Raw genomic sequence first — 21,623 nt, forward strand, 5'->3', positions numbered from 1 at the left:
CACCAACATGCAAATTGTGCTCACAATCAGTTCCTTTGGGAATGTCCAGACCTACCCTTCACACACCCAACAGTCATTACAACCAAACAGTGGGAGGATCTGTTCCGCAGCTCGGAGCCACGACTCAAGTGAGGTAGGAGGGCTGCGGAGGCCGCCGCGGCTCATAACCTTGGGGCCGTCTGATATGCAACCTTTCCCTAAAATCTCTCCGAAATAAAGTTGTTACCCACCTACCTATCATTATACTTTAACAATGGCTTTTGAGACACAAAAAACACGAAGCAAGCAAGCTGGTTGACATTAAGTATCACCCAACTTCTCCTCCAGCTCGAGCAAAGAAGAAAAAAAAGATGCCAGCTGGGAGCTATTCCTCCGGTGCATTCTTTTTCCTTCTATGTAAAAACAAACACAAGGTCTGGGGGAAAAGACTACACACCGAAAACAATTTCACTTGTAGAATTTGAGCGTAAAATGCTGCAGGCATCACAAGGCACAATCATTAAAGGATTAAAAAAAATTTACCTCTTCATTTCCTGACCAAAATGCACGCGATTTTCATTCTTGTTGCATGAACGAAGAAATAAAGTCTTGTCGCGTTGCTTGGCCGAGAAAGGCCCGACAGCTTGGACCTGAACAGAATGTCTCAGTACCTCGTTAAGCAATCAGGATGCAAGCAGAACACACACACTCAATTCATTAAATTTTTATTTTCGTTTTAACAGAGATGTTCAGACAATCACTGATAACCACTGCGCAGCCTCGCTCGGACTGCGTGGTCGGTTTGACATCAAACATGAAAACTAAAATATGTGCTGTATCGACAGACCATTAAATTAAAAGCACAAGGGAGAAAATGAAGTCCTACAAAAATTACTACATGAGCCATTTAAATATCAGATGAGGCAGTGTATTCGCCCCTTCAAAGCACAACAATGTTTTTAACTAGCAGGTCCCCGAAAGAGAGTGTAATGAAAAAAATAAACGACAGAAAACTGAAAAACACAAATCTCGTGACCACCTGCGGAGAGGAAAGCAATTGGTCATTTACAAAGAAAAGCAGAGGAACTCTCACATTGCCGGCCGGCCCGTAGTCTGGAGAAATGGCCCCGCTATCGGACGGAGTGAGTTTCATCAGTAAAAAAGCTGCTTGTCTGAAGAAAGCAGTTAGTCGTTTGTGTTAAATATTCGGCAGGAAGTGCTACCAGACAAATTCCTCGGTGGAAAAAGAAAGGCCAATATGTAACTTGAGCGCAGTGGTGTCTGAATGAAAACTGTGTTAACGTACAAACTGTGTTGGATTTACGGAACCAAGCAATTCCAATATGCCGTGAGGAAAGGAATGTATGAGGGAGTGAAAAAGAGGAAGAGTGCCTGTAGTGTAGGGTTCCGAAATAACTTTGACCATCTGAGGTTTAGTGTGCACTGATCCCTGCTGAAAAGTCCATTGGTTCCAATTGAAATTCCAACTGGTATTAAGTGGAACCAATTGGAGTTACTGGGTTCCGGTTTCGGAGTTACTGATCACAAAGATAACTTGCTTTCGAGGGTGGCCTGAAGAATGCAAATATTGCTTTGCTCAATAGGCATATGGGCTGAACATTGACCACAGATAGGCATATAACTGCAAAAAACATAATCGAAACCTCTGAGCTTAATCCAGGTTCAGTACAAAGCTGCTAAAGGCGCCATTCTTCAATATGTGATAGCTCAAGTCACGTGACAAGAAGCACAAAAGGCAAGGCATAAAGAATGCCGGCGTAAACCATGCAGTAATTTTTCATAAAAGCAGCATATCTTCCAGCTGATGTTTTGCCCCATTTCCGTTTTGCTATTTTTTATTACAGTGCTATTGACTCAAATGTTATAGAAAAGAAAGGATAGCTGATGGTAAATATTGCTAACATGACAGAATTCCGCGCAGTGGTCAGATGCTGCAGAGTTCTGAAACTGAACCAGTGACAATTCACCACACAATGTCATACTAGTGCTTCAAAAATTCTTATTAAATAAGGCATGCATGGTTAAAGCTTGATGATTTACCCCGAGACTAACCACAAGATATGAAACTCAAGGCAAATGGCCCTGGGAAGCATTGCGAGTTTCCAGGGTGGACTTTCCGTCATAACGAAGACTGGATGATCGAAAACAAAGAAAAAATGTAGCATACCAAGTTTGACTTTTGCTGGAGTTTCCTGCAGCATCACCGTTCACCACACTGCTTTCTTTCTCCTTTTCCAATAGCTCTTCAGATGTCATTGGATGCAGAAAACAGGGAAAGCAATAATGAAAGTAGAACTGAGACTCGGAAAAAAAGGAGAGATCCACGGCACTGGTCACTTGTGGTCCAAATGCAGGATATGCACCACGTGTGTCCGTCCCTTGGGCGGCTTGCCGTCGGCGCCAGACTTGGCCGACTCGTGGGCGCCCACCTGAAGGGCCTCGCCCCAGATCTGGGTGATCTTGTCGATGGGATTTCGGCACCCTTTGCAGCGGCACTTCGCGCAGCTCGAGCCGGCCACGTAGCACGGGCACCGCTGGCCCAAGCACGTCAGACTGCCAGGGTTGATGCTCGCCGCGCCGCACCGGCAGCCCCGGCGCCCCGACGCCGACACCGGTGGCTGCGGGTAGTGCAGCACCGCAGCCGTGGGCAGCGCCGCCGTCGAAGTGGTGCCGCTGTACTCTGATGAGTCCGAACCGTTGCTGCTCAGCTCCAGCACTGCACATACACGCGCGCGTCGGACGTCAGTTGGCCACTGGCCCAGAACAACTGGCCTACTTACGACCGTTTGCCGTTGTTTCAATTCTTTCGCCTATTTAGCAGCTGCTTCCGCGGACGGCACAGATGCGGACATCTCTTCTCGCGCGCCGGCGCTTAGGCGTGCGCGCCGCGTGGCTGCAAAAAAGCGGACCGCTCGCACAGAGAGATTTAATTTTACCATAGCCCGATCCGCGATCCGCTACCGTGATCCGTTTTCGCGGCGGCCCAGCTGCGCCTTGAAGAACCGGTTCGCGATAGCGTATCGCACTATGCTAAATATTTAATTCTTTCTTTTGCTCAGCAAACGAGCGTGACGGTAAGGCTTTTGTTCTTTCTGGTGCCAAGGCGTAGGATGCGCAACATAGTGGCATAATGGCGAAGCCTCCTCACTGTAGCAGTTCCACGCAGAGCCAGAATTAACAGAACGCACTATACGGTCGCATAGTGCGTGTCACAGGCACCTGTTGCCATCCGGTAGCTCTGCGCACAACATTGCGCGCGAGGAAAATTACACGATAAACGCAATTGGTGTTTGCTGCTAATTCGGGCTGGGTGGCTCTTACACTACGGTATATGGTAGCTCCAAGAAAAGGCCTGAGAATATATGCCCACCGCAGCATTTTCGCTACACTGAGAGGGAGAATAATATGACACAGAAAATTCACTGAGTATTCAAAAATGCATTAAATACAATGGCAGGAAAATGCAGTCTTAATAGAATTTAACACTTGCTCTTACTGACTTACCCACATAAACCCAAATTGAACACAACATTCCACAGCACGGTCTCGTAGAAAGAATTTATGAAAACTCAAACCTACCCGCAGAAGTAAACATTTGAGCTTGTATAGTTCGGACAAACGGAGAATAAAATGCGCAAAATTTTAGTACGCTCTGTCCGACAAAGCTTATCAAGACAAATAAAATTTTATTTATCTAGCGCTCGCCCTTCCCCAGACTCAAGTACAGTCAAACCCGAATATCTTGAAATGGAAGGGAACGCGAAATAGCTCAATATATCGATGATTCGATATATAAAAATAGCAATAGATAAACTTGTCTGTAACCTACAAGCAAGAATACATTGCGCTAGTGCAGCGTTATACTTGCAGCTACATGCTGCCCGCCGGCGTTCTGGCAGCGCATAGCTCTCAAGGCACTGCTACGTGTAACCTGCTTTGCATCGAAGCTGCTATGGATGGTGCTTTGGAACTAGCCGCTACCTTATAGGGTACATAACCGTGCCACCGCAACATTATAAATAGAATTATCGGTCATTAAAATCAAGGTACACTAGGTTTCCACAATGCCTTGTCAGGGCCGCCGTCAACCTTTAGTTATATTGGCTGGCTTGGCAGCATGACAGCGATGTGGCGTGGAAAATGAGTACAAGAGACCGAAGGCCACCCTCAAGCAAACCCTCATTCACCTCGTCAAGCGGATTCACAGTGCTGATGCCGCTGCAAGCAGCTGCCAAAGGCCGAGCAGCTAATCAGTCCCGGAAAGTGACCGAAGAGTGCAGTTAGGAGAAGCACCACTTGCACGGCCGGTGCGCAGTTCGATGCACAGCGCAACTTTCATACATACTTTTACATGGTATATTCCAGGGGATAATCTGTGTGTTCGATAGAGCCAATATTTGAAATATCTGGACTCTACTGTAATACGATCTGCGCCAAACATCCTAAAGTACACTCAAAGCTGTTTTTTTTGCAAGACTGCTATAAGCAGGTGTTGTGTTTTGAATAAGCATGCAGCAAATCAGGAAATATGAGGGGAAATTATTACTGTACCAGTGGGAAAAGATGCAACTCTCTCTTCCAGCATGTCCGGGTGACGAGTTATATTACTAGGACTTTTATGAAAAGCTCGCCGTTTCCGAATAGGACACCATTTCTAGATCTACGTGGCTAACTTCGCTGTGTGAGCCAATTCAGTGTCGGTGATGTTTATGACTGGCAACACACGCAATGCGTCACAACGGTAAGGACTGTTGGGAATTAGGAAGAACACTAAGTAGCAGAGATGTAGTCTCTTCCGCATAGCCTGAAGGTGACCTTATGATAACGCCTCGCTGAACGAATTAAGCGTATCTTCCACCACACCAGTGGGTGCCTTTTCAATAGCTGATGTAGTCAAAGCTGCCTCCACATCAGGTGCAGAATTAAGAAGGCCAGCATATAATAATGATTTTGTTTTAATTCCAACAATGCACAGGCATCTGTTCTAAAGGATCTGTTAAACACGCTGATGACATCGCCGTATGGGTAAAATAACTGCGGCACAGACAGCAGTTAGATGAAGTGGAAGAACCGTAGTTGAAAGCATGCTTTCCGCCACAAACTCGGCAGCGCATCACAGATTTGAACGCTCTACCACAGCGCACTTGCCGCCTGCAGTTCTAGATACGAACAAGCTAAAGAAGCTGACAGTCTATGTGGTATACAAATGAAGTTCTGACGAGTAGAAGGAGCCAGAAAATGTATGAATAGCCGATCCTGTCTTCCTCTCAGCTGCAACAGCGCACCAAATTGACACGATGCACCGGCATCCTCGAAGCTCTCGAACACATTCCAAAGAGATGAAAGTGAGCCCACACTATGCTTCTAATGCTGGCTAGATGATGTAGATGTGAACCATTATTTGCCTTTTCATTCTTAAAAGCCTTACAGAGAACAGAGACCTCGGAAATATCCGTGCGAGACTTTCGGCTGCTTCCAATTATTGCTCTGGGCCGCGTTGTCTCCGTGTCATCCCCGATCTCTTATTCGAACGAAACAATCCGGCCTTGGTCATAATCAAGTAGCATTCGGCGAAGGCGCTTATCGCAACTGTGGTAAGCACGGGAAGAAACTTTCACTTATAGCGATAGCCCACCATGGTACCCAATGTCTTCCACTGCTTTTGCCTGCTTCGTTTTGTGACGGTGGAGGTATGCGTTCCTGTAGTCCTTGTAGGCTGCACTTGACAAAATATGCTGGTATATTTATGTCGTGTCCATTGTAGTCTCGTGTTAATTGCAGGACTAAAAGGTTAACTTACTGAGAACTACAGCGCAGTAGCAACACGGACAAGAAAGTCGGACACAAACACAGATGCTGGCTAACAACCTAGCCAGCGCCTGTGTTTGCGTCCGTCTTTCTTGTCCGTGTTGCTACTGTCTGTATTCCTCAGTATGATGAACCAACAAGCCAGCCACTTCATATTAAGGTTAACTTCATCAGGCGAGGTGAAGGGCACAAAATTTTAGTTCAGTGGAATTGTGTATAAATACACAGCTTTTGCCAAAATACAGAAGGAGAAAACTAAATCTAGCATACACTTTGAAGGGCATGCTTGTTTGAGTTCTCTCTTTATCTGTAAAACAGTTATACATGGTGCCACTGAAACTGAACTTATTACTCTCTGCCGTGCATTATCTATAATTCCTTTTTTTATACTGTGTCTTGAATCACGCTGTGTGTTTCATGATGCTTCCGAACCAACTATTCCGCCTTAATGCAGTGTAAAGTACTGCTTTTAAACTTAAGCTTCCTAAAAAGTTGTAGTGCATGGTTAACCTGGAAGCTTTCTCCGTCCAGCTTACTGGCACGAGGCGTATATTTAAATGGCCCTCTGCAGCACTTTGTATTTGATAGCGTAATGATTTTTGAGTGGACAACTGTCAAATGTGCTCATGAGGATGTAAATAAATATTTCTTTGCTAGAATGAATTTAGAATTTTATGCATGAGATCCCTGAGCAAGGTTTTTGAAGTCGGGTTCTTTGCTTGCTATGCTCGCGCAAAAGTGGCCTAGATACTGGCCACACTTTATTCACGCTTTCTGGTGAATAGCACAACCCTCTCAGATTTAGGCCGAATGAATGTGCACATGCTTGCTTTCTGCCGATTCGTGAAGAATGCTGTCATGCATGGTCAAGTCCTAGCTTAGTGTTCAACCTGCCTTTTAATGCTGCTCTTGATGTTGAATATTGCAATCTGCCTCCATTGCATATGTTTCGGTAGCTGGCCGTGTCAACGGTGCCTTCTTTTGCAGCAGTGAGGACAAGAAAAATCCTTCAGTATTTTTTTTCAGTCTTGAATAATGTATTTATCTTCATTGCAGGTTTTTGCGTGGCTGGCCATGCCAGGAATGCTGTCTTATACAGCAGTCAGGTTGGGCAAATATACTAAAAAGTTTAAGTACTTGACCCTGAATGCAAAATTTAGTATCATAACGTGTTCATAATGAAGGCCATGTCAACAATGACTTTTGATTCACAACTCCAGGAGCCACTCATACAGGTGAAAGAAACTTAAATGGCCAAAAGTGCCTATAGTAACACGGCAGGGGAGGATTTATGGGGGAGGGGCTGTCGCCTCCTTCCCAAAACCTGATATTTTACACAGGAAAACCATACAGAACCCCTTTCTCTCTAAGAAAAAAGTCCAAGAAATAAATGTTTAAAATGGGACCGCCCCCCTTAAGAATGATCCATAAATACTAACTTGTACCACTGCAATATAGCATGGTTCACATCCACAGATCTAATTTGGTGTATAATATACATGACCGTAATTTTTCAGACTGCTTCTAGAAGTTTAGGAGTACCCACTGGCTGCAGTAAATGTTCCACAGTGTTGTGCATTATTTCAATGCTGTGTTTCATATTTAACGTACAGAGCTGCAGCTATATGCACCAAGTTTCTTTACTTGGTGAAATACTAGCTTGTAATGTCACTGCATAGGCTTCTGCTTGTGACGCCATCAAAGGAGGATGCTTTTTGTGGAGCTACAGCGACCTTGTTCGAAGCTAAGTGCTTTTGATATTTGTTTTTGTACATGCTGTAGGGGTGGTGGTTTTAACCCGTGTTAGGGGCAGGAAGGCTAGCGGATGTGCGTGTGCCGTAGGGCTTTGTTTGGGAATTTTGGCGGGCTTTTACATTAAGTAGTTAGTCAGACGATGGGTTCGCAAGCTAGGAAAGCCAGGGTGGATGGGGAGCTAGTGCAGTGCGAGGAGTGAAAGCGTTGGTATTATTTGGATGAGATTGATTTTGGGAGCTTAGCCAAGGCAGTCCAAGAGGCTAGCTTCGCGTTCAAGCTGTGTAAGCATTATGAGGAGGCCGTTCGGACGTTGGAAGTGGAATGGGCAGCTAGGATTAAGGAACTCAATGGGGACCTGAAGGTGGAGCGAGAGGAACAGATTAAGCTAGAAACTCAGGTCGCCAAGTCGCTTAAGAGGGAGGGGACTAAGGCCGTCCTGATGGAGCGAATTGTGGGCAAGCTGAAAGACGAGCGGGAAAACCAGGCCCAGCTAGAAGAGCAGGTGGAAGCGCTCATGTTACGGCAGGCAGGTCACTGCGGTTCGGGGCAGCGTCAGGTGATGGACGAGGAGAGTGTGGTACCTCTAAAGACAGTTGTTCCTCACGCAGAAGGTAGCTGTAACGAGGAGGATCATCGACCCTACCGCGTGGCAGCGCAGCAGGCTTTGAATGGGGAAGACGGAAAGGTAACAACGGACATGATGACATGCAACAGTAGTGTACGACAGCAGGAGAGCCGGCTAGCGCGATTCGGAGGGCAACAGTCGCAGGCAGGAAGCGAACGGTTACAGCACAGAAGGGTTCTGGTAGTATTGGGTGACTCAAACATAGCGAGGGTTGAGGAATGCATTTTAATGAGAGTGAAGGCGGACAGGTGGGTACAGGTGGAGGCCCAGTCAGGGAAGTGCATGGTAGATGCAATGACCAAAGCTCAGGAGGTGGTAGGGGACAACATGGATAACGAACACCTTGTAGTTAATGATGTGCTTAAGGGGAGGAGCCAGAATCTCGAGAAACAGAAGCGGGGATGTGTAGCCTTAGAGAGGCCTCTGAGAGGGTGCATGTGACCATATGCACAATTTCAGAGGTCCAGAGGCAGTCTAGCGGGATGAAAAGTAGGGTAGTTGAGGCTAATACTCTAATTAGATTAATGAGTCAACGACTAGGATACGAGGTAAAGGAAGTTAACAGGAATGTGTACAAGGCCGGCTTCCACCCTTTTGCACAGGATGGCATTCGCTACAGTGGTGCCACTGGCAAAGAGGGTGGGGGTAGGATAGGTCGCCAGGCTACAGCGTTTCTGGGGGGACCAAGAGCCCTGAGGGCACGAGTGTAGACAAGGATGAACCAAGATCAAAGGGACGATGGAACCATAGGAGAAGAAATAGACGCAAGCACCAGTGCTAAGTTAATTCAGATATAGGGTAAATTAACATGCATGGTGGCAGGAATAGGCTGAAATGGGAAGAACTAGAAGAACAGTTAAGGCAGGAGGAATTAATGGTACATGGTTCAGTCGAAACACGTCTTAGGGACATGGAGCAACAACCTTGTAATCCAGACTATGCATGGTTTGGTTTGGTTTATGGGTGTTTAACGTCCCAATGCGACTCAGGCTATGAGAGACGCCGTAGTGAAGGGCTCCGGAAATTTCGACTACCTGGGGTTCTTTAACGTGCACTGACATCGCACAGTACACGGACCTCTAGAATTTCGCCTCCATCCAAATTCGACCGCCGCGGCTGGGATAGAACACGCGTCTTTCGGGCCAGCAGCCGAGCCAGACTATGCATGGGAATATTGCAATAGAACAGAGGGCAGCAGAAAGGAGATGGAATTAGGACGTTCATACATAAAAATTGGAGGACGCTTAAGCTTCGCCTTTAAGAGTGGAACGCGACAGCATGTTGTAGCACTGCCAGGGAGCCCACAGAACGCCATCGCCCGTTCGGCGCGACGCCTTGCCTGTTAGACAAATGGCTCTGCTGCGTACCGTGAAACGGACGCGCGGAGTGGCAAATGACTTAAAATCGCTGCCAGGCGCCTTGCCGAAACGCGCAGTACTCAAGTTGCAGTCGTAGTTCGTCGGCACATCATTCTTGACAAACCCGATGCCACGAACGCCAGCATAGCTTCCGCGCCGAACGAATGGGCAGCAAGCCGCAAGCTTCGTGGTGAGCGCGCTTTGGATGTGTGCTGCGTCGTTCGCCGCTCACCGCGTGATTCCTGCGTGCCCGCGCGGCCCCACTGCGCCCGAACGAGACGAGCGGGAGGCGCTGCTGTCGCGCGCTATCTGTTGGGGCAGTGGCGTACATTGCAAGGAGGAGGAGGAGGAGAGAGAGGGATTTTTCGCTCACGGCCAACGAGGAAGACAGAAAACTGGTAGATTGTATCGCAAGCGACGTTGATGAGCTAGGAGGACAGGGCGAGATAATTATATTAGGCGACATGAATGCACACATAGGAGACCTGAATGGGTACACAGATTCGACAGAAAGCATACTGCTGGATATGTGCGACAGGCATGATTTCTTTGCATGCAACAGTGCCGAGAAGTGTAAAGGGCTCGTGACTTGGGAGGCAGGGAGTCTGCACTCGACGATAGGTTATGCACTTATGTCACATAGGATGTATAATAGGTTAGGGGTAATAAGCATACATTACCATGGCTCCAGAAGTCTAGGCAATGACACACAAACGTATCAAGCCGAGTTCCAGAAGAGAAACAAATGTAGAACTGAAGGGAGATGAACAATCAGAGGGGAAATTTTACTCAGAAAAGCAATTTGAAGCAGCAGCCAAGCAAATTGAGAAAAAAATATTTCAGGATAAGGAAACACAATGGACTTATAGCATATTAATTCGATTACTTGAGCTAGAGCTAGCTAAGGTGCGAGTGAGGCCAAAAGGGAAAAAAAGACGCAAACCCAAGAGTTGGTGGGGTGAGGAGGTCAAGAAGGCTATAGTAAAACGTCAAGAAGCGTCCAAGGAACGCAGATATTCCAAGAAGAGGGGAGAAGGCAAAGCTGAAGTAGACAGGAAACGGGATACCTTCATAAAGTGTAGAAGGAAAGCATCCTATTTGATCAACGAGAAAAATTAGAAGAAAGGGTGCCCAGTGGATGTCAAAAGTATATAAAAAAGATAGAAAAACAGCTCATAAATTTCGGAAACTTCTCAACTCCATGAGTAATAAGACTAAGCTAGAGCAAAGGTTTATAGTTACAGACCAGGGCATTCGGCTAGAAAGGGACGAAGCAATAGAAAATATAGGAACAAGGATGACAGCAAAATTTTAAAAACAAGGAAATGTTGCACATAATTTATCGAAGGAGGCTAGTCCGGTTACCGCAATTGTTTCACTTGGACAAAGAAAGTGGGAAAGAGCAGAGAAGAAGGTTCCTAGTAGCACGTCGAGAGGACCAGATGGTATAGTGGCTGTGTTAATAAAGAAGCTAGGTCCAAAATCCAAGCAAACATGAAGAGAAGTAGTGAGAAAAATTATAGTGGATGGCAAAGCCGTTGATGGATGGCCATTAAGCAGGGAAAGAGGGACAAAGCTGTCATAAACAACTAGCCCCATAACAGTGATGTATGTGGTTTACAGGGTGGTGATACAGATTATCAAGGACAGACTGCAGGCTTGGGTGGAGAACGAGAGTGTGCTAGGGGAGCTAAAAAAGGGGTTCTGGAAACAAAGGAGGTCGGGAGACAATCTGTTTTAATTGACGCAGTGTATAGAGATTGCTGAAAAGGAATACAGGCCCTTATGGCTAACGTTTCTGGATATCAGGGGAACCTATGACAACGTTATTCAAGAGGATTTGTGGGACATACTGGGCACATTGAATGTGGAAGATGGAGTAATTAATCTTTTAAGAGAAATTTGTACAGATAGCGGAGTGCTTATAAAATGGGAGAAAAAATGTATCAGGGCCTTTAGCGGTACAGGGGGGCTTAGGCAAGGATGCCCTCAGTCTAGTTTATTGTTCACGTTGTACCAAAAAGGGTTAGAGATCAAACTAAAGAGGAGCGGATTAGGCTTCAATCTTTCTTTTTTCAAGCAAGGCGAAAGGATTAAACACTCACTACCGGGAGTAATGTATGGGTATGATGCAGTGCTTATGGCTGACAACAAGGAAGATTTGTAGAAGTTGATAGACATCTGCAGTACAGAAGGAGATAGATTAGGTTTCAAGTTGAGAGAAGAAGAGTCTGCCGTCATGACATTTAATGATGAGGGCGGCGAGCATAGAATACAGGAGTTCATGCTAAAAGTAGTGGATAAGTACAAGTATCTTCGGGTGTAGATAAATAACGGTGCTGAATATCTGACAGAGCATGAAAAATATGCAATGACTAAAGCTAGTAGGAATGCAGCTTTCATGAAAAATTGGGCATTGTGGAATTACAATACGTACGAAGCGCTAAGAAGGATCTCGAAAGGAGTGATGGTTCCTAGTCTGACTTTCAGCACTGCGGTTCTGTGCATGATACCAGATGTTCAAGCAAGGTTAGAAATTAACCAACCTGGCGTAGGGAGGCTAGCTTTGGGAGCACATGGCTACATATCAAATCAGAGGGCACAGGGTGACATGGGATGCACGTCGTTCGTGAGCAGAAAAGCTAATAAAAAGATAGCATTTGAGGAGTGCTTCAGAGAAAAGCGGGAAAGCAGTGAGCTAGGAAAGTTTTCAGTTAGCTGTACATGAGGAATGTGGATACAAAATGGTGAAAGCGAACTAGAAAATTGACAAGCAAATATCTGGACAGCAGTTGGTGGGGCAAATCAGCAATTGTTGGTTAAGAAAAAGGTTAAAGAAACAGAGAGCTCTGTGGAAAACAGAGATGCTGATGAATAATTATCAGACATCATTCCAGTGTACATAAACACATGGACAAAGAGAGCAGACACTACAGACGCCGGGCCTGAACAATGCTCTTGGCATCACGACAAAGCCACCCTTTGCCACCGCTAGCCCCCAAGCGGTCAATGCTAGATCCACTTTTTATTACCTGAAGAACAAAGTTTTAGCCCTGATGGTTGCAAAAAAAGAGGGGGGCTTTGTTGTGATGCCTAAAGCATTGTTTATGCAAGGCGTCTATGGTGTCTACTCTCTCTGTCCGTGTGTTGCTGCACGCTGGAATGATGTCCCATAATTATACCCAGAACCAACTAGCCCAGCCCTACATGCTTATCCATGCTGACGAAATTGGCACTGGGAAAATACACAATCTTGAAGCAGGAAATTGCCAAAGAAAATATCTACGAGAATTGTAGCGGAAGCTCTTTGTTGTTCGAGGCCAAGACGGGAGTTCTCTGGACTAGAGTCAGGTACCACGAGATACGCGTTATGCGGTGCGTGTGGAGAGGAGGAGGAAGCGGCTGAACACATGATACTTTTCTGTAAAGGGCTTCACCCTACAGTGGAAAGCAGCAGGGTTGATTTATTCAAAGCATTGGGGTTTAAGGACAGTGAAGGAAAAGTAGATTTTAACTGGACAGAAGTACAAGCAAAGGTTATCTGATTGGTGGCTAAAATCAAGATTGAAATTCCACGAGTCATGGCTAGGTGGCTTGAGCCATCACCGGATTTAAAGGGTTCAGCCTCATCCATTCATTAGTCCATCCTTCCGTCCATCCGTCCAGTACACTTTAATTGCGATCCACAATACAGACAATGAGAGTCAATTTACGTACGTAATGAACGCATCACATTATATTTCTTCAACATAACCACAGCCGTCATTGCAACTCAATGCATATGTGCATTCTTATTCCAATAAGTACTTTATACCTCAAATAACACTATCACAGGACATCGGCACAATAATCACGTGTGAGAAAAGGCCTCAAAATTCAGTTAGAGCTTCATTACACTAAGAAAGCTTAGAGCAATAATGTTCATACAATACACGAAAGGTGGCAAACGAAATCCAGAAATCATATCGACAGTTGAAACATTTTCACTGTCGCAAAGCGCGAAAATGATTCACCTTTTTCACACTTCTTGACCATGACCTCAGCCAGAAAAGCAATAGCCAACCTACTACAGGAAACGAATCTAAAAATACAGACTTGACTTCGATAAGAACAAATTAAATTGAGCCCGGCACGTCCCCGAGGCAAGTACACTCGCTATACACTTACGTCACAAACGTTGAGCGGCAACTCCATGAACGCTTCCTCGCGCATGTGAGGAGCGCCTGCGCTCCCAGCGCTGCGACGAACGTCGAAAAGGTGCATGTACCTCCATGCTTCTGGCGCTGGCTCATTCCTCCTCTCGGGCCCACGGAAGAAATTTCAAGGCGTGAAGAAAGGGGGTTTTGGGGGAGGGGGGGGGGGCTCTCAAAGGACAACTTAAACAGCGAAGAAGAGTGGAAAGAGCGCCAAGCCATGAAAAAAAAGCCCCCGAGAGCCCCGCGGTCATCCGATTGTTGTAAACCAGATCCCGCTTCTGACGCGCGCGCGAGCGCCCGTGCGCAGGTGCGGATATCTGACATGCCAGATATCTGTGCCACCGCTCGCGCCTGCTCGCGCGTCGCACCTCGCGCATGCGGATAGCTCCAGCGTACGCCCGTGCGCGTAGGCGCTCTGCCCGTCCGTCTAGGATGTGCCCATCGAGCTGGGGCTTTAAACTCTTCAAACGGGCATGCAACAGAGTTTCTATGTACTAAGAACAAATCGAGCGCAGCTGTTTCCTTTACTGTATCGCTCTCAGCCCATATGTCATGACCCCCGCCGCTGATACAAGCGCAATCGCCGATAAAGCAATAAAATGACAGTTATATTATAATCAACACCAGTTACAATCGCTGAGCGTTGCAAGAACACGCATAAGTAGCAAAGAGGTTTCACTGCCGATGGAAACGGGAGCGCGAATGGCACACGCACACTGCACGCACAATTAAGAATCGAAACATTGCCACAATACGCCGACGCGCACTCCGTAGCGCAAGACTGAAATACTGGTGGACGAACAGCGCGAATGCCCCACAGTGAACAGCGGCGGTCTCTTGACCGACGGCTCCGAGCAGTGTCGCAGTATACGAAATACCCGTGCTATCGTTGTCGCCGAGCGCGCTCAGATCCTTGCACGCAACAAGAGTTTCGCACTGAATTCCACCTTGAGATATCGGTGAACGTCGTAAACGTCAGCCTGTGAGCACGACCAAAAACAGAAACTCGAGCAGTTAAGGAAAGTGGGCCTACGCCGCACCTCAAATGGTACGCCGTGGCCCGCTGCTGCCGCATTGTTTGTAAACAGCAACTATGAGATAGACACGTTGTGCGCTGAGCGCGTAGGAGGAGGAAACGGCTGAACACTTGGTACTTTTCTGTAAAGGGCTTCACAGTGAAAAGCAGCGGGGCTGATTTATCCAAAGCATTCGGGTTTAAAGACAGCGAAGGAAAGTAGATTTTAAGAGGGTAGAAGTAACCAAGCGAAGGTTGTCTGATCGGTGGCTAAAATCAAGACAAAATTTCACAAGTCATGGCTAGGTGGCTTGAACCACCGCCTGATTTAAAGGATCCGTCCGTCCGTCCGTCCATCCAGCACAGACGGCACGGAGTTCGAGCACTCTAGACAGGTCTGTGGACGACTGTACAAATGATGTACCACCGGAACTGCAGAACACTTGGCACTGCGATTACGAACACGCCGATAACAAGAGTGCCGGGCTCATCTTTTTCCGCTGCAGCTGCAAATTTTAACGAATGCGCGGGAGCGAAAAGCCCGAGCTGAAGTGCGAACGGCGGTGTACTCGCATTACGCCTTAGAACGCGCATGCGCAGACGAATTGTGTCCGTGCGCTGACACCATGGAGCGATCACGCCGCCGACAAAAAGCGCCAACGACACTGCCTGCGGAGGAGAATCGAGATTACACCGGGCCTCGAGGCATATAACAATAGTTGGTTTTTGGGAAAGGAAATGGCGCAGTATCTGTTTTTATATATCGTTGGACACCTGAACCACGCCGTAAGGCATAGGATAAAGGAGGGAGTGAAAGAAAAAAGGAAGAAAGAGGTGCCGTAGTGAAGGGCTCCGGAATAATTTCGACCATCTGGGGATCTTTAAATGCACTGACATCGCACAGCACACGGGCGCCTTACCGTTTTTCCTCCATGAAGAAACGGTAAGGCGCCCGTGTGCTGTGCGATGTCAGTGCACGTTCGTAGCGGATTCCGGGATTCTTTAACGTGCAATGAAATTTCAAGCGAAGAGCGTTTCTTATCCTTTTTTCTCCTTTCACCTCGCCAATGAGCGGCCGGCGGGGCTGGGATCAAAACAGTTGCGTTGCAGACAAGTAATTTATTCGCGTTTTGGTTTGCCACCTAGGCAACTGCATTGTGTTGTCTGGATAAAATACTCTGCCTTTGAACCGAGCGCCGCAGTCAGTGAGCCAGCACGGCGAGTCGAGAAGTGAGACGAGTCTCGCGAAGAGAGCTCTCGCGCAATCGCCGCGTTTCCATCCAAAGTTCCACAACGAGAGAACGGAATTACACGTACCGGCGACCAAGAGTTTACCCGTGAAAATACATCGTGTTCTAAGTTCAGCGCAGCATCAGGACGTTTGTTCAACAATCGCGCAAGGCTCAACGATCCAGAAGCTTCACGCAGGGTCTGGAAATGTGGAATGGAGAAGACCCGATTCGCGCCGAACGTCCTCCGATGAAAGAAAAAAAAAATGAAAGCGCAGATTGCCGCTACGTACTGAGAGCGGTGAAAAGAGCAGTGTTCAGCTCCGATCATGCGCCAGTTACACTTCTCACGTTGCGAACAGGCATGGAGCCGCGTTTCTCCGTTCATGGGCCAGTAAGGTTGCTGCGAACGGGGTTACCGCGCACAACTGTGTTCACAGTGTTCAAACATCTTTGCCGCCTTTCCCGCCAACGGTCGCGGCCACCTGCTCAACCCAAGCACCCGCTAGCCCAAGCCAGGCGTCACCTAGCGGTCCCAGAACGGCACCTCCCATTTCGCTCGCCAAGGGGTGCTAGTCTGGAAGTGCCTCCTCTGCTTTCCTTGGGCTTGTTGCGAGAAGCAGCCCACACGATGAGTCGACAAAGCGGCGCGTTTCTAGGCGTATGCACCACTCTACCTCATGGATTTTGCACTACTATTGCGATTTGCAGCCGCCTTCGCTTCACCCAACATATTTCCTCGTTATATCAGTCAATAAATGTTACAGACATACGCATCACAACACGACGAATCATCTGACACCATCCGGAACTCCCCGCTACAAATGGTTCGGCCGTAATGGCAATCTGGAGGTCCTCGGAATGCACGGTTTGGGGGCGGAAAGGTCGTCATTGCGAATTCCGCAATTTTATCCCCAGGAACGTTCCAAATCATTTGACACCACTTCGAAAATTCTGCGTCAAACGGGTGGCTGCACATTTTGTGCAAAATAGTGGTCCCAGTGTGGTCCCACTTCGATGGCCGCTATACTATATAATAGATCGAAAGAAAAAGACCTGTTGCGCGATAGCGGAACAAAAAGTTGCTTCAATATGGAACTGGCTTCCAATCCCTTCGGAAATTCAGTTGCATATCGGTAAAAGCCATCTTGTGCACCACGGGCAATTTTTTGTTCCGCTGTCGCTCAAGTTGGCAGGGGCATCCAGTACCGGCAAGGCTATTACTCGTCCGCGCCAAGTATTAAAAATAAAATATCAAAGAAATGACACATTGCGTCAGCGCCGCCGCGCGGGCAGCGTGGGCGAAAGTAGGAGAAACGGAACTTTCGCCTGACCGACGTGACGTATCACGGGAGTAGTAGTAGTAATAACTTTATTCATAGAAATATATGTGTGGGTCTCGGTGTAGAGCCACTCTTCACATCTTTTGATGTGGTCTGTGGCTCTTGTGGCAGGGTTGGAGCCGAGCAGCGTAGAGTGGTAGTACAGCACATCCGACAAGAGTGGTCAAAGCTTCTTCAGTGTTCCTGCCCACCTCAGGTAGTTATGAATTCACTGCACATTATAACCCTCTTGGCGTAACAAGTTCACAAAACCGTTGCGTCCTGCGTGCCTATGTGTATTCCATCGGCAATTTGAAATCGCAACGGTCAACCGTTGCGATTTCAAATGGCCAATGGAATACAACGAATTTCGCCTGGTGCCGTTTACTACAGCGGCTTTGGTTTTGCGATATCCATTTTAAAAGTAGGTTTAGACTCATAAAAGCGAAAATAAGGGGCCGTGATGCAGTTCTAGATGGCCCGACGCGGCATTGCCTTTCTTAGCGTGGGACCGCTCGCTACTTTGTTTTGCTTGCTTACATTTGTGTGTACGCGCGCTCGCGCCTCACTGTCTGGCTTAATCTTAAGTGTCTCGCTGTTACAGTTTGGTATACGTTTTATGGAATTTAGCGCTTGCATATATATTAGTTGCGTGTTTTCTGCAGCCGCGATGTGAGCGTCACATTCAGAATTATCGCGCAGGCCTCACTAACACCAGTAGGATGGGGGCAGCGCGCTGAAAGTCAAGAGCGCGCCGTGAGCTGCATACATAAAAGCCGTCGAAGTTGTTTTTGTTAGATGCACAGGATGCTTTGATTGGCAATATTCGTGCTGAACTCCTCAGTGTGCCTCGCGGAAGCGTCGCTCGAAACTATTGTGTACCGTAGTGCTGCCGTTCCAGACACAGCTTTTACATGGTACAACCTGCTCTAAGCATTGTAAATTTCCCTCAGCCCTGAACCCCGGCTGTCCCTGGCGTTTCTCGCTCAAAGCGCGCACGATCGACCATATACTGGAGGGCACCAAAGTATTGCTATCTTGTTCCTTTCTGCCGTGTGTGCTTTCGTGAACCTCCCAGAAACAGTTTCGCCTAGTTTTTTATGGCCTTTTTCGCGGTTTCGCGGCGCTTCCACCGGTTGGGGCAATATGAGTCTGAGGGTGCTTTACGGTCTTTATAAGCGAGGCAGCGCCTTTTGCGCGGGCCGCTTCTTTTTACTTTTTTTCTGGACCCATCTTCGTTCCCTCCTCTTTTTTTCACATAAGCAATGCAAAGCTAGTTTAAGAAAAATTGCACCTGAGCATTAAAACACCTGGTTTCGAGCCTCCTATCGTGCATTTGTTCTTTTTCAACAGGTGCTGGCCCAAGGACACTCTTCAGAGTTCCAATAACAGCACCATGGAACTTACCCTATGATGGTAAGTGCACAAAGAAAATATGAACATTTTTGCAAATAGCTCGTTTTTTCATTTGCATAAAGAACTATGGACCGGTAGCCGTGATATTTTCGTGATGGATATCGAAGGGTCTGTAATAGGCATCAGTTTTACTTTAATGCAAAAGATTATTTCTTGATTCTCCCATTTCCATAACTCAGACATGTTATGAAAATGTACACACTGTTCAGACACAGCTATGCAAATACTTAAGCTGTTTATTGCTTTCGGAACAAAACATAGTTATAGGCATACCTTCAGTCATTTTGTTCACAAAGTTTAGTTTTTAAATTGCTGATAATGCAATTCAACACAATAGCTAGGTGGGCGAGTTGGTGATACATTTTTAAATATAACAGCGCGGAAAACGGGGACTTCAAAAGGAGAAGTCCTGTGTTTTTCTCCTCTTTAAGTCCCCATTTTCAGCTCTGTTATTTTTAAAAAAAGATAACGCAACATATATCGAGCACTTGAGATATCAGTTGTCTCGCAGCCACGTTTACATGAATGTGACCTGTCTCGACTTTCTAGCATATCAGATGTGGGAAATGCGCACCCATCCCCCGCCTGCACTTGATACCAGCTGCAGCTAACAAAAGTATCCTAAGTTGGAAGTGGGCGCAGCTTGCCGTTCCATAGTCTACACTGGGCATGGCACCACCAAGCTTGATGTGGTGCATGTAAACGATGACGCATCAGCGAAACGAGATACATGAGTACATACAATGTGTCGCAGTTTTGTAAACTTCGCTTATGAAGCCGAGTATGAACTAATATAAATACCATTACTTTGCAAGGGTTGTTGCTTTCTGTCAATGTTTCATAAAATTCTGCAAGTTCTTTAATGAACTGCTTTCATGCCCCGTTTAATTTCTGTAGTTGTGAATTTGTGGTCCTTAGACAGGAAAATTTTCCGACCACTACATGATAAACTTCCCCTATGAATGCTCATTTCTGCCTGAGTATATTCATGACTTCAAACAAAACATGACATGGCATTGCACAGTGGGCAATTAGTTGCCCTGTGATTGCACCCTAACAGTAATTTGTACGGTATCTAGGCTGCTCTGTGAAGTTTACAAAAATACGTCTCTTTGTTTTCTTTAATATTTTTTTCAGGTGAAGCTGGCCCAGTGACCTCAGTGGTGCCATACAGGCCAGCGTCGGACAGGCAACGGTGACATCTGCACCGGAAGCACCAAAAAGAAGACAGAGGAGACGCACATCTGTGTACACCGCTCAAATTCTCAAGCAGATTGAGAAACTGCATTCTTAAAGTGACAGATACGGGAAAGTACTGGGCCGGATAAGAAAAAGGCATCAGAGAAGGCAAGTAACACATCAAGAGGCTCTAAAAAAGCATAAGCCGCATTTGCTACAAGAGATTTTTTCAGATCAGGCTCTGCTCTTTTCCAAAATCCAAAAAGCACTGGTAAAAACAAACAATTCGCTCTCAATTTGTTCATTAACTCAAAAAATCTTGTTTCTTTAGTGAAATGCTTCCTTTGCTGCAGGTGAGGATGCTGAGGCGCTGGCTGGCACACATCCCAATGACACTTAATATCATTCCAGGTGCATTGAATGCAATGGAATCAGTAACAATAGATTGACCACATCAAGACAAAGCATTTTGCCTTTTATTCAATGAAATAGACTTGAAAAGAATTTTGATGCATGATCACTCGCAAGATATTGTTTATGTTCTATGGGGGTTTAATGTCCCAAAGCGACTCACGCTATGAGGGATGCCGTAATTGGCTTCGTAGATGATGGGAATACAAGGACATCTCATGTGGAAAACAAAGCTCTTGTTATGGCAGTGCCTGGCATATCAAGAACTTGGATTCAGCCAGTAGCCTTTGCGGAGCCCACAAAGCATCATCAGCCCTTGCAATATACAAGCTGCTATTAGACTTAATCCAGTGGCTTGAAACAAAACGTCATTAGGTGAAAGCAGTCATCTGTGCTCATGAGTCGGAACGATGCCAGCCTGTCAATAATCCTCATCCATCCCAGCCATAAGTCATATTTGAACACACCAACTGGACATCTCAAAAGCAGATTAGTGAAGAAACTAAAGAACAACACATTTGCAGGATGCCTTCGCTGACACGAGAGTTTGAAAAGTGTTCAGCAAATCTGTGTCTGTGGCACTTCGCACTTTAACCACCATTCAGGGGCTTCCTGTTGATGCCAAATTTACAGCAGAGCTCGCAGAAAAGGCGGATCAGCTTTTTGACAGCCTGTTCAATTCAAGCCTGAAAAAGCAGGATGACAAGTTGTGGTACGCATGTGTCAGGGTTCGGAACACCATGTCTTCTTTGAGTCACCCATAAATAGGATTACCCAATGACATTTTGGTTGCCCTCGGGACGAGTAACCACGCTACATCAAAGGTTGGCAGATTACAATCAAATTCTTGCTCCTGCTGTGGACTATCTAAAATAAGATTTCCAATTTACTTATCTTTTCACTCGTTGATTTCTGCTAGACCCTTTCCAAACCTTTTTTCAATTATTCATAAAAAAGGCCCTACTGAGACACACAATCTGCACCAATTCGTTGCCACTCTGAAACATAGCTGGATTAGCAAAGTTTTCACGATTTCTCAAGGAGACTCTGAAGTGACAACAAATGCATTCCTAATCAACCTGGAGGGTGTTTCCGTATTGTTGTCATTAAGCAGCATACAAACCACAAGCCACAGCAGGCCGCAAGGCTCCAATTCATCTGATGTGCAGGGGTCTTCACAACATGCCCCTCGCATAGTATATGGAAATGTTTACCTTATCGCTGTCACACTTGTGAAAAGCTTTTTTGATCTGAGAACTACTGAGTGTACATGTGAGAGAACACTGCTTGCCGCAGGCGGTGGCTCTGT

At 46.5% G+C, this 21,623-nt stretch overlaps 1 protein-coding gene and 1 pseudogene across 1 annotated transcript in view; one reads left to right on the forward strand and one right to left on the reverse strand.

Annotated features, from left to right (window-relative positions):
* Positions 1 to 717: 717 nt before the first annotated feature.
* The window catches only part of LOC144116072 (uncharacterized), a 68,293-nt gene continuing 47,387 nt past the window's right edge, over positions 718 to 21,623 (reverse strand). The window contains exon 2 of the mRNA XM_077650726.1: positions 718 to 2,716. Coding sequence (XP_077506852.1) covers positions 2,334 to 2,716 — 383 coding nt within the window. The 3' untranslated portion in view covers positions 718 to 2,333. The remainder of the gene's footprint in view (positions 2,717 to 21,623) is intronic.
* Positions 5,637 to 8,898, forward strand: LOC144111264 (uncharacterized; annotated as a pseudogene).

Source organism: Amblyomma americanum, chromosome 1 (genome assembly GCF_052857255.1).
Source record: "Amblyomma americanum isolate KBUSLIRL-KWMA chromosome 1, ASM5285725v1, whole genome shotgun sequence".
NCBI classification, from domain to species: Eukaryota; Metazoa; Arthropoda; class Arachnida; order Ixodida; family Ixodidae; genus Amblyomma; species Amblyomma americanum.